This window comes from Mycteria americana, chromosome 2 (genome assembly GCF_035582795.1).
Source record: "Mycteria americana isolate JAX WOST 10 ecotype Jacksonville Zoo and Gardens chromosome 2, USCA_MyAme_1.0, whole genome shotgun sequence".
Taxonomy (NCBI): Eukaryota; Metazoa; Chordata; class Aves; order Ciconiiformes; family Ciconiidae; genus Mycteria; species Mycteria americana.
This window is the reverse complement of record NC_134366.1, coordinates 119762977-119776967: the sequence shown is the minus strand read 5'-3', so window position 1 is coordinate 119776967 and position 13991 is coordinate 119762977. Positions and strand designations below refer to the sequence as shown.

At 39.0% G+C, this 13991-nt stretch overlaps 1 protein-coding gene across 2 annotated transcripts in view; it reads right to left on the bottom strand.

Moving 5' to 3' along the window:
* Nucleotides 1-13991, bottom strand: part of LAMA1 (laminin subunit alpha 1) — a 116226-nt gene that overhangs the window by 47673 nt on the left and 54562 nt on the right. For both annotated transcript variants that reach the window (XM_075494391.1, XM_075494390.1), the window contains exons 11-22: nucleotides 11717-11857; nucleotides 10551-10724; nucleotides 8854-8955; nucleotides 7886-8097; nucleotides 6892-7003; nucleotides 5879-5989; nucleotides 4968-5095; nucleotides 4280-4366; nucleotides 3819-4030; nucleotides 3217-3323; nucleotides 2038-2218; nucleotides 594-730 (exon numbers count right to left, since the gene is read on the bottom strand). In XM_075494391.1, coding sequence (XP_075350506.1) covers nucleotides 594-730; nucleotides 2038-2218; nucleotides 3217-3323; nucleotides 3819-4030; nucleotides 4280-4366; nucleotides 4968-5095; nucleotides 5879-5989; nucleotides 6892-7003; nucleotides 7886-8097; nucleotides 8854-8955; nucleotides 10551-10724; nucleotides 11717-11857 — 1704 coding nt within the window. The remainder of the gene's footprint in view (nucleotides 1-593; nucleotides 731-2037; nucleotides 2219-3216; nucleotides 3324-3818; nucleotides 4031-4279; nucleotides 4367-4967; nucleotides 5096-5878; nucleotides 5990-6891; nucleotides 7004-7885; nucleotides 8098-8853; nucleotides 8956-10550; nucleotides 10725-11716; nucleotides 11858-13991) is intronic.

Genomic DNA, 13991 nt, shown 5'->3' with positions numbered 1-13991 from the left:
TTTACTGCGTGGACCTAATTGCGTAAATGGTTGCTACTCCTTGGATCTGCACTGAGTTGGCATTTTACTGCTTAATCATAAATATTAAGCTGAGATAATGGGAGTTACCAGTTTTCCATTCATGAAACATTAACTACCTTACACCATTTTAATTTTAAATATTCAGGAAAAAAGCATGCAGTGACTTTCAAGATAAGCTAGATTTCATTGTTCTTAAAACCATAATATCATCACTCCTTGATTAGCACAGAAACTATGTTCCTTGTTGCCAATTGTTGCTATAAATCTGTTATAGTATCACTATTTAAGCAATTAAAAGTTAGAATACACACTTCAAAATTTTAATATTATCTATGCACCTATCCAGAATAGGCACTCTGACCAGTATTTTCAAAGACAGCTTTCTTAGAAAGTTCCTCAATAAACACTTTACAGTCTGATTATTTTTTTATTTTTTTTAATGTGAGCACATTGCACTAACACTTTGAGACAGAGAATAAAGCTTGAGGTTCTCAAAACAAGAGTCCAGTTCTGACATTAGTATAAGGCAAATTGCTTTTAATAGACATGGCTTTTCGGCCAGCCTACCATACCTTACAGCCAAGTTTAGGAGAGAGTCCCCAGTGATTTTCTTCACAGAGTTCACATTTTGGTCCTCGAGTGTGGGGGGGACAAATGCATTGGCCAGAATCAGCATTACAGTTGTTCTGAGTATGAGCACAGTCACAGGCTGCAAGAGAAATAGAACCAAATGATTAACTTTATCCTTGCTTTAGCTACAGAGAAGAAAGTCCAAGACCACTGATAGTCTTACTTTTCTTAATTATGCAGTACAGTTTATCCATTCCACTAGGAACTCCTTGCCATCCCTAATCACTGAGAAACAAATTATGACCACAGTGACATTTAATCTTTTTATTGAAAGCCCATTATTGCTTCTTGACATAGCCTGTTTGGTGGTTTAAAACGCAGTGCTGCGTTTCCACAGGGGAATCAACAAAGCCAAACAAAATTACTGTGGAGAAGAGTAAATTTGTAGGAAAAAAATTCTATTATAGAGCATACAAAACTCATCAGGAGATATGGTAATGTTCTCAAGCAGGTTAAAGGATTAACCTCTGGAATTAGTACTTTTCAAGAATTGCTTAGTGAATAATAGGGATGGATAACTATTTTTATAGTAACTAACCACTGCAGAAAGCACTTGTTTATTTAAGAAATGCAATACTATTCTTGCTAAAAAGCAGAAGTTCAGAAAAGTGGTTTTATTAATTGTTTTAATAACATTTACAAAATTTTTGAGACTGAAATAGTTAAAGGTACCTAAGGGATCTTTGATTCTTAGTAAAGACATAGTATGTATGTTCCAAAACATCATCCTATCACATAATCTCACTGCAGATTTCATATTACTATGCTATTTGAGGCATGAAAAAATGTTTCTGTCAGGTTGGAGAAAAGGTAGGCATTCCTTTAGCTATACTGTGTTGAAAAGGGCATCTTATTAACATGATAAATTAGGTTTTTTGATGCCATGTTCTCTGTTTGGATTAACATTTTCCTCTGTATCATGACTAAAAATTTTACACACCCAGATGATGATGGGAAAATAAGAGTCAATGACTTCTTATCAAAGTATAAAATATATTTTTAAGAATTAAATGTAAAAACAAAGTAAAAATCTGTAAAAGTAGTAGCTCTTAACTTTTATGATTGCAGGAAAAAAGTTTCTATTCTCTCTGAAGGACTGAAGGCCTTTGTAAAAAAAAAGACAAAGGAGCTATTGAGGATGTAATATTTCTCTCATGCAACTTTTATGAGTTGTTATTTCATAGTCACCACCTTTTACAAGGAACCACACAATAAGCAATCAAAGAAATGTTTTGTTCCCTACCTTAATCAAAGTATTAGGAGACCATTCTACAGATTTTTCCATATAGTCATCAAAACAACTGACCTTTGCCAGAGTTTAACATAAAATATATTGCTGAAAGAAATTCCAGACAAACCCTGAAAAGATCATGGATTAGAGCTTACGTGTGCAGCCACCATCCTGGAACGCATGAAAGCCATGAGCACAACGATCACACTTTTCTCCAGCCACTCCTGGTACACAGTGACACTGCCCCTGATGATTGCAGTCCTCGGAGACTGAGCCAAATTGACTGCAGTTGCAGGGAATGCAGCCAAGCCCAGTAAGCAGGCCATAATAACCATTCTGTTGGACAGGAAGTAAATGCATTTGAGCTGTATTTCATACATTTTTGAAAGCAATACAATGTACACTATTATTTTCTCTTGTTTACTTTCCCTGCTGTCTGACCTGCATGAATATTGGTCAGCACTGTGCGACTGCTGTGGGAGGACTCCCCGGCCTTATCTCTTCACTGTTCCCAGCTATATGCAAGTATGCATTTGAGCGAAAAAGTGAACACTGAAATGCTCTTGTGGTCCTCTAATCTCATCAGTGAGACAATATGTTTTAAAGTCTGAGGTTATTTTAATTTAAAGACTTCCATGAGGTGAGGGTGCACTGTGCTGATCAGGCACAGATTTCTGTGAATGTGAATGAAAGTCCAGAACAGAGCAGGCCAGTGACCTATGGTACATGTGGATTGAAAGGCATTCTGCTGGGCTGGCACAGGGGCAGTAACTGGGCACAGATTTCCTGCTCTGGTCTGTGAGGCAGTTCTACACTTAGCAAAGGCTGGAAACTGCTGTTTTGTATCTCCAGTGAATACCTACTTGTTCTTATAACAGGCCTGTCTTTTAGCTGAATCCCTTTTTGGCGTTCAGCCACGATGTATTTATTATCACCAACCACATTCTTCAGATATTCCCACTCAGATTTCATTTTGCAGAAGCACAGCGCTAGGATCCCTTCAGGTCTGTTAGCAGAGTTCAGTTTGTTTTTTCAGTAAGCCAACATGACTGCACGCTGTCAGTGAGTGCAGCACTAGCCTGAACAGCCCTATTCAGAAGGGTGCTGAGTCAACTATACAGCTTCACATCTGCAAAGAGCACAGGCAGAGCAATTTGCAACTGCAAAAGCCTGTGCAGACAAACCTTTGGTCTCCGATCCAGCAACAGGTCCCCTCTGCCCTGAATATATTTGCTGCGATTCTCTGTATCTGCTCTAATCAATATCCATAGATAAACAGGAAGACCAAGATACAACAAAATGTAGATATTAGGAACAGGTAAATATTTGCTTACCAAGCACTTATCACATCTTTCTCCAACCACATTTGATTTGCAGTGACAGAAGCCTGTCTCATGATGACAAGTACTCGAAAGGGAACCATTCACATGGCATGTACAGGCTTACGTTTAGACAAAAAGAAACCAAATAAAGAAACTTCATTAATGTCTATCTATATGCAGAATTCCAAATTTCATATATAATGTCTGTGTCACCTGTTTATATCCCATAGATGTTAATATACTACAGTAATACTTGTACTATGCATTTGGGCTAAAAGATAAAAAAACCCCACTTCTGTGAATAGATGCATTTGAGAAGTTTGTTTCTTCCAGCCCTATATGTAACATTCAGAAGTAGGAAATGTCTACAGCAGGTCGCTGGAGGGACAGTGTCAAGCAAGCCAATAAGTTTCAGGAATATGAAGAGTCAGACCCTAACATAATACACTCCTTCCTCAGGCTAACCCAACCCCATAGTTTTCAACTTCCACTTGCCAAGTCACAACTTGAAGGTTAACTCTTTCAGCAAAGGTGCATATCTCCCCATCCATTCTGCTACTTGTACACCACATTCTTGTGTTCTTTAAATTTTGAGAGTAATAATAATAGCTTACCACGACAGCTTTTCTCAGTCACCGCATCCCCATAATACCCATCAGCACACTTTTCACAGTGGTGACCTGCTGTGTTTCCCAGACATTTCAGGCACTGTCCTGTGAAGGTATCACAGTGGCCATCTTCTTGAGGGTTTACATTGCCATTGCATTCACAAGGAGCACATGATTGTCCAGGCATGAGTGGATTTCCATAGTAACCATTAGCACACCTGCACCAGAGATTAAAAACTTTATCAGCTGGAATGCGGTCATGTCAAACACTCTCCCCACCCAAGGTAGTATTTCCTATTAAATTTTTATCTTAAGTATCTCTGTATTACAAGCAAAGACAAAATGGGAAGGAAAATTTTATTAGGAATATTCTGTAAATGTGGTATGAACAATTCAAGGCAGGTAGGATGATGAACAGTTAGTGATGGCAATGATATAGACATTTTACCCAAAGCTAGTGTACATACCTTTCACACTGAGAACCAGTATAGCCTGGAAGACATTTGTCACAGACAATTCCGCCTCCTTCACTCAGCTGGCAAGTAGGACTGAAACTATCAACAATATTTATGGCAGTCAGTATCAATACACAGAATCACAAGACTTCTACAAACACTCAATATCCACCCTTCAAGTTCATGCACCTATCTATATAACCATGTAATTGCAAGTTTTTCTAGATTAACATCAATGCTTTAAACATTACAATATGTCAAAATAAAGTTATAATTTTCAAAAGTCTTCTTGAAGTTTTTTTCTTTTAAAGGAAAGGGAGATTTTAAAACTTCCTAAAAACCTGGCCCTCTTTCTAGCAAATCTGTCCAATTTCTGTACCGAGCTCCTCTTTTTCACATGCAACACTTCTGTCCTTCTGTTGTTTTCTGAAACAACATGAAAGATAACGGTGATTTTGCTGTCAAGTTCAAGGACAGGTCAAAGTATTACTTTCAACTTTCACATACAAATTGCACCAGTTCACTCAGCCTGCCTTAGCTTAGTCTATACATTTGTCTACCTGGAAAAACAATGTTTCTATGAGATATACTCAAATGAAGAGGGAGAAAAAAAGCCCTTCTCTCTCACCTTCAGATTGTTTTTATCTTACTTTCTGATTTTGCTGAAGGTGCAAAAGAAAATCTCACATAAGCAGCTTACTTGTTTGTGGCAGAACTCAGAGGACATGCACAGGGCTGGCAGTCCTCAGAAGTTCCTTGGGATGGACTTCCATAGAAGCCAGGCAAACACTGATCACAGAAAGGTCCTGTCGTGTTGTGTTGACAAGCCTGTGAGACATGGAAAAAATCCTTTCATATTTACTCTTGATGGTTTTCCAGTCCCCGAGGAATCCCTGCAGGAGGCTGCATGCAGTATAACATCAAAGGAGACAGCCATGAAGAACAGAGTAGAACTTTGAAAATAAGCGGGTTTCTTTCCGAGCTGTAACAACAAATCCTAATTGTTTCTTTCCCACATTTTAGAATACACTTTACACCATGAAACCAGCCACGTTACTTACACACAAACTTAAACATATTTCGCATATCACACGCATAGGCAGTAACAAACTTCTTATATATTTCTCACTGGTGTCTAGCCATTTTATTTCTGTGACCTTTAAATTTCAGAAGAGATCTGAGAGCTAAATTCTCTCTTCGGAAGGTAATGTGTAATTTCCACTGATGTCAGTCATGGAAGATGCACATATATCCAAAAAAAGATATTCACCCAAATCACTGCTTAATTTTTTCCTTTCAGGAGAAGTTTTACTGTCACCTGCAGCAAGCAAAGTTAAGATTTTTATCAGCCAGTATACGGTGACATTTTTATTTTAGTTCTGATTATTCACCACTTGAAATGATAAACTGAAACAAACCCTTTATTGGAGAACACTTTAATGGAGCCACCTGAACATATTCTGAGGTAAACAATGAAAAGCAAGAAAAATAAACACTTCGTACCCATACCTTGAAATTTACATACACTGGAAACTTGTCTCCCACACCTAAAATGCTCTCCTAATTCCTAAATAGATGCTTAAAATACAAACACTTTGAAGGAGGACTTACAAAGCAAACACCATGAATATCACACTCAGTTGAATGCCCATTGCATTTGCAGGGTTGACAAATACCTCCAAAGAGTATTCCATCCACACGGTAGTACCCAGGGAGACAAGACTAAAAAGAAACGAGGGAAAAAAAGCAGTAGCATTATGTGTGTTAAGGGTACACATCAAAACATTTTCAAAGAGCCCACTTCCGACCACCCACCATCTGACTCATTCACATTGTGGTAACTGAATGCTCTTTCAACTCTATTGATGTTACTGCAGCCTTTTCTGGTGGTTGTTTTTTACTTGCACTGGATAAAGGGGATAAGAATTAACTGCACAAAACTTTGATTCAGCCCTTTGTCCCCTGGAGGCATATAAGTTAAGTTTTGTGCAGTTGAATATGTGAAGTTCTTTATTATGGGACAATAAAAAGCAGATGTTCTACCTCCTCTGCAGAATCATTAACGATGCTATGGCACAAGGCTTCATACTGAAATTATTTGTCAAAATAATTCCTGCTATTCTGCAGATGGTGCTCTGCCTCCCTAATCTTCTATTCACAGATATATAAGACACCACCTTGCGTGACACATTTGACCCTTGTGGCATCTTCCAAAGGCTAGCATTCCTTTCTGCTAAGATTACTTATTTCCTCCATAAATCTAATGACATAAAACAGAAATAAACTATATACGATTCAGATCCAGGAAAAGTGCTATTAATGAGTGAGGTAAGCTCAAAACAGCTTCGCAGAGCTTTTACAGCTCATCCCTCTGCAACACTGATGTTCTAAAGTGTATCATCATCTTTTAGTGCCATGAAAGCGAATTCAAGAAATAAGTTTAAAATCCCATTTAGTGTATCTGGAAGAAAATATCTACAGCATTGTGTACAGTATAGTAGACAGCATTTCACCACAGAACATACACTTTTATGGCAGTATAATTAAAGGCAGCCTGCCTTTAAAACCTAGATCCTTTCAGATAGGAGATAATTTTGCATACATAAAACACTGTAAGAGGTTACCTCACAGGATATTCCTGTGTAACCTTGGGGACATTCACAGAATTCCACATCTGGTGCTGAAGAAAGATCTATAACATTTGCACTTGCAGTATCCAGAGTCACAGAGTCCAGCCTAGGATCAAGCATGAAAACATCACATCATTTGTTTCCCCAAACTTGATTTTGAACAGGATAGTTTGCTTCTAGGGGAGAAACACTGCTGAGTGCTGCTCCCTGGCAGTGACAGCTGAGGAACAGGCAAAAATCTCTGCTGTAAAAAGACTATGATCATCGTCTTATCACTGCATTTGCAATTCTGGGAGTAGACATGCCCTCCTCCTGTTATCATTATTGTTACTACCATTCTCCTGTCTTCTCCTGTAGAGAGGTTTAAACAAAACCTTCCCCCTCTATCATGGTATTAGAAGTATATTGGTATCCTTTATTCCTGTACATCTTGGAGAACAGGTAAAACAGAGATCTGTAAGGACTGATGCAGATACTGCTAATGCTGACATGAGACTATGGAATGACCAGTTAATCCACTCCAACCCCATTTTCTTATTAAGCACTCCCTTAGAGATGAGCATCAGTAACATCTACAAACAGACATTAAACGAAATTACAGCCAACATCATTACTGGCAGGTTTTCAATAGTCAGTGATGGATTAACTTGCCACATACCAAGATAAGCATACTGTTGAGAGTTTCGGAGGTATTTCCCTCTAACAAAGCTGCCATTGTAATAAGGCTTTTATGCAGTATTTCTTTAAAGCAGAAAACAATGTTTCTGCTATCAAGTATCTTTAAAACCACCAAATGCCCTTTTCCACATATTCCACGTGAATGTATTTGGGGGACAAGACCGTTCTTAAGAAAATAATATTCCCCCCCCCCCCCCCCCTAGAAATTATTAACGTAAAACTTTAGGAATACTGCCACTATGAATAGTGTTTCATATGCACAAAAATAATAGAAGTATATAGATTAACTTGAATATTTTCTCTCCCTCACCTGTACACAGCTTTTTTTGCAATGTTGTAGTTGGCCCGGATCAGAAGATGGGTCATGTTTACGAGAACAGTCATCAACCTTTCCCGGTCTATAGCTTTTTTTGTACTGAAGTCTATGAAATTCTCCGATACAAATCTCACTGCATTAGAGTACTCCTCATATGGCTGTAATGACAAGCCCGCTGCTCTTGTACTCAAAATCTGGCCATTACCCTGAAATTGAAGTCAGAGAAAACATTTTCCATATTTGCATGCAAATTTTATTTAGCAATTACATTTAGTGTCAGATTTACATCCAGATAACACAGAAAAGAGGTAATCAAACTAGATTTCTTGCACTAGAAAAAAAAGTACGTAAAAGGTCTGCATTTTCCATGGCTTCAGGAAGACTATGATCCCATTCTCTTTTGGTTCAGAGACTTCAGAGGTATTTGATTTTCTTTTGGAAAAATAATTAAATCAAATTTCAAAAATCAAACTCCTCTACAAAACAGAATCTCTCTTCTCCTTTGTTCTATTGCTAAGTATGTCTTACAAAATAACGGTTTTTTGGAGGTGCCTGGATTCAAGATAGAGCCTCATTTTTTAACTGCAACATAAATCTAGAAGAAGTAAGCAATCAGCAAGAACACTCAACTATTTCATAAATATAAGTTCTTCCAGCTTATTGTAGTTTCTTTTGTAAACAGAGCTTTGTACTTCTGGTAATGAACACCTCACCTGTTTAAACAAAGCTTAAAATTTAAGTATTTATCATTTAAAACTAGCATTGTATACCTACAATTTCAGAGGAATGGATCAGAAAATCAGAGAAATGAGTAGTAACAAAATCTTGGTAGTGACTTTTAAGAAGGGACTTAAAATTGACAAAACTACTACTACTATAGAAATATTATTTTATTTTCCTTTTTTTAACCCCTTCATAGATTCCTAATGTCTGAATAGTAACAAGCTGGAAAAAAAGTCCACCTGAATGATGACATCCACACTAGATACTATATCACTGTCCACACTCTCCATTGGAATGTCATAAGATACCGTATACTTCAAGTCTCCACCAAAAGCTGTGAGCTGAAATAACAAAAAGCAAAGTCTTAACAACACGATAACCTCCAGCCAACACAAAGAAGTGACATGGGACAGTACAATGTCCAAATTATAGGAGTATGTGGGATTACAAATACCACTTTCCAGGGAAAATTTAACATGCCATGTGTATCAGCACAGGGACAAGCACTGGCTTGTTGCTTTGCAGGTGGGGAAAGCTAGCTGAAGGCTCTACAGATGATTCGGATAAGTGCCCTCAAACACCTACAGGACTTTCAACAAACAGCAGAGGTTTACACTACCATCCTAGCCAAGGGGTACAGCATGTTGGAGTTAGTCACATTCCATATTCCACCTTTCAGGCTCCTTAGCCCCACAACTGCTGCTGACTACTTCAAGGTAAGTTAAAGAGTAGTACCAACAGTCAGACCTATATTAAATGGATGAGAGATCAGAATTTGAGTGAGCGTTGCCCTGTGCAAAAGTACTCCTTAATGTTACACTTCTGAGACTTGTGTTCACTTACTGTGTCACCGTACTAAGCAACAGGGCTGCATGGGCAAAGAGACTGGACCAAAAATAATTAAACAAGTGAGGTTGCAAGGTCCCCTCTACTCAGCACTGGTGAGGCCACAGCTGGAGCTCTGAGTCCAGTTCTGGGCTTCCCAGTACAAGAGAGAGATGGACACCCTGGAAAGAGCCCAGCAAAGGGCCACTAAGATGATTAAGAGCCTGGAGCATCTCTCCTGTGAGGGAGGACAGAGTACCAGGACTCTCCAGCCTAAAGAAGGCTCAGAGGGATCTCATAAATAGATACAAATATCTGAAGGGAGGGTGCAAAGAGGACAGAGCCAGGCTCTTTTCAGTGGTGCCCAGTGACAGGACCAGAGGCAGTGGGTACAAACTGAAACACAGGAGGTTCCCTCTGAACATCAGGAAACACTTTTTTATTGTGAGCATGACCAAGCACTGGCACAGGTTGCCCAGGGAGGCTGTGCAGTCTCCATCCTTGGAGATATTCAGAAGCTCTCTGGACATGGTGCTGGGCAACCGGCTCTAGGTCGCCCTGCTTCAGCAGGGAGGTTGGGCAAGATGACCTCCAGAGGTCCCTTCCAACCTCAACTATTCTGTGATCCTGTTGCAAAAAAACGGGAGACCCAGAGCTTTAGGTAGTAACCAGGGCAAAAGTTAAGGACTAATTGGTTGGAAACTAATAAATGCGAAATGGGAGATGGCCAAGAGGAAGGCTAGAGGAATTTAATGGTCCTATCTACTGTATTGGACAAGATGTGAAGGGTGTAAGCTTTGGGATAGGAGTCAAGAGTATGGGGAATGTGAGCATATAAGTTAGTAACAGTCAAGAGAAAAAAAGATTATATTGTGTCAAAGACAGGCAGAGAAGGAAGTGGGGAGATGAACGAGCACAAAGAGCAAGAAGAAGGTACTGGGAATGTCAGGCCAGGAACACTATGATTTGAAAAGCAGAAATCAATTGAGAAGTCTGGTAATACTGTGGTTTATGTGTAATTTTTAATTACAGAAACTATATATTTAGAGCAATATAGTATGATTAAAATAGAGAAACTATAAAGGAGTTTTGACGCTAGCTGAGAACTTACTTTATTTCCTAGGTATGGCTCAGGTGCTGACCAGTAATAAGTATGTTTCAGTACTTTCACAGCCTCAGTGTTGTTAATACTTATTTGACGGGGTCCATCAAATTGGCTTCGCTGAGGTTGCACACTCCTTGCATTATACAGATCAGTAACAAGCCATCCAGTCATGTCTGATATCTGCAAGAAAGAATAGTAATATTAATGGAGTCAGGCTTTGTGTCACTGAGAAAGCAGTCACTAAATTTAACCCCTCCCCAGATATTCACTCAAACCGATGGATCTGTAACACTTTCATTAATCCAGTCTGACACCCAATACATGCAAACATGCCACTTCAGACTAGGATTGTCTCTACCTCTCTATTAGACAGGAACAAAAATATAACGAGTATGATTTTCATCCTCCCAGTAAAATTAGCATTATACCTATGTAATTCCCTGAGACAGAATTACAGAACTTCAAGGGCTTTGAGGTCTATCGCCTCCATTTACAGATAGGGCTGAGCTGGAAGAAAGTTAAATCCAGAGTCCCAGAAGAGGGAGCAAGATGAGAGAACTTCGTTCTTCTCACTGAAAGAGTTTTATACAAGCATCTTAAAATTTCAGTCAATTTGAGGTGTTTTCCTCTCTTTTTATTGGCACACAAAACAGGGGACTGAAGTGTGACTAGCTCTGCAAAGATATGGAAGGAATTTAGTGGAAAAATAGTGTCCCCAAAGCCTCATAACTCAAGAAATGTCTATTCAGAAGACAGTGATATTTATAATCACTCTGTTTTCTAAGAAAGAGCATTGGAAATATTGCCAGAGGTCACTCTGGCCTTGCCCAATGGGTATGAGAGCAATGAAACACATTTGGGTTCATCTCTTCAATATGCAAAGAAACTTTAACAGCACAAGGTCAGAAAAAAATGCATTTTTCCAGTGCATTATTGCAGCCTCCACTACCCAATGCTTCTATTATTACTGCAAGCCAGTGAGGCCAAAGCCTGCACTGGGATGACACGCTGACTACCTCAGAGCTGCAGAATAACACTGAAAATCCATTCCTCTGTAAGGAGACACATGCCGGAATTTGGAGTTAACTTCAGCACATGTCAAAGAGAAATATAGTTCATTTTGCAGCTGCCTGAGGAAAGAATATTAGGTCATGGACATAACATATAAATACCTGACTGATGGGCCATGTTAGGCTGTCACAGACATCAGAAACCCCAAAGCAGAAACACTCTGTGCAGCCCTGAGGATTTCTTCCTTGCAAATTGTAGAATCCTGGTTTACAGAGATCACAGTTTTCACCTTCTACATTTTCCTGTCAATGGCATATAACATTTGTTTTGCATCAGCATTATTATGGTAACAAACACAGTGGATTAGACAGGATTTAGGCATAACAGCATTCAGAAGGTTATAAAATAAAACAGATTTCAGCACAGCAGGATTATTGAATAAGACTCAGAGATTAAAACTAAAACTGATTGGAAAAATTCATCAGAATTTGCCAGTTCATCAAAATCTAAACGTGCCCTGGCAAGGGCTCTATCGCAGTGAAATTCCAGCACACAGGCAGGGTTTGAAAAGCTTCTGCCAGCTTGCCAGTCTACTTCTCTCATAGCTTGAATTCATAGATTGCTCTGGAGAAAAGTTCCCATGTTTACTGAATCCAGATAGTCTACATACAGCATAGTTCACCTTTAAGGCCAGGCTCCTGGAGCTACCACAGCCAGCTTCAAGACAACAGTTCCTCAACCATCTATTAATACTTATCCCGTGATCCCCACCACTGTTGCCACCTCTTCCTGGAGGAACACCGCATACACTTATGCTAGCTGGCAGCTCTTCCTCCTAATATGTTCTGGCTAAGGTCCAGAAACTCCTGCTCCAAAAGTAGAGGTGCCCCACTCCTTTAGCTCCTCGTGCCTCCTTACCATGCAAGTTGGGTAGTTTAAAGCTTACTGCTACATACCTCTTTCAATGTAGAATTTACAGGAAAAAAAATCCAAAACAGTGCACTCAATTTTTTTTCTTGTAAACTTTGTACAGACAATATGTAGCTATTTATTCAAAAAGTTTAGACAATTGCTGCTGACAAGCAAACAGGTAGAGAAAATATTCGGTAAATGCCCACAAAGCTGTGTAAATAGTAAATCTCCATGGGTATTTCTACACAGTAAGATACAGAACATTTCCTGCTGCCAGGGACAAGTTTCTGATCATGTCCTAGCTTCTTATCAGGGCAAGACCTGGACACACATCACTCCCCTGTGTCAACCTTTGGTTTCCACTATGGGAAAACACCACTACAAAGGCAAAGAGAACTTTACAGAGCACCCCACAAAGTTCCCTGATACATATGGTTAGGACACCAGGACTGCAGGTCATACAGTGAAGCATACCTGTCATGCTATTTTGAGGAGGTCTGTATGAGCTCTGCATTGCAATTTGAAATGCAATGCCTGTGGACCAAATTCTGCTTTCAGAAGCAGTTACCAGCGTAACTTCAGCCAAAAGAATCACTCCAGATTCCGGACTTACAGCAGATTTGCTCTCATGGAGCAAATTTCAGGCTTACCAGAGAGAAATCTGAGACCTTTGGTGGCAATACTACCAACTATCTCTTCTTCTGGACCAGTGTTTGGCATGTCAAGTTTACATAAGGCCTTTCTAAACAGGTAGGTTACGTACTTTTGTAAGCAAACTACAAACTGTTTTTGCAAACCATATGAAAAATTTATGACCCCCAGCTCTGATTCAAAGGCTGAGGATGACTGCTTTCTATTTGTTAATATCCAAACTTGGGAAAAATCTGACAAAGGGCCTCCTGAGATAATGAGATTTTTAAATCTTGGATTTTTACAGAAATAATATTTGTATTCTCTTTTCAGCTTTTTTATTTCTCAGTCTTCAGGATGCACTTGGATCACACATTTCACTTTGTCTCTGTAACATTATTAGACAGAAATTATTATTTATTTCTTAATGAAAAATAAAAATCTTATCCAACAACTAGACCTCAAGAGGTGTGTTTCACAAAAGATCAAATATTATGAAATTCAGAGTATAAAAAGGAATAGCCTGCACTACTGCATTCACGGAGACTGCACAGGCTTAGAAATCATGTCTCCTTCATTTGATATTTAGAGCACACTAATTTTCTCCTTCCTTCCTTCCACCTCTGTATGTGGGCTGCTGGCTGGTGACACTCTCAGTGACCTGGCCTAAAAATTCTGTATGTCAGGCTCATGTCCACGACAGCACTGAAAGGGGACAGTTTCTTGTCCAGTTTATACCAAAATTTTCATCAGTTAGCTGCATCGACTGATATAGTGTTACTCTAGCTCAAAATCAAGCAAAATGGTTGTATCTCCTTTTTCTTATTTAAATCGGCCATTGGAGCTATTTCTTTCTTCCAGACTCTGTTTATTTATATGTTTGATATTTTGGAT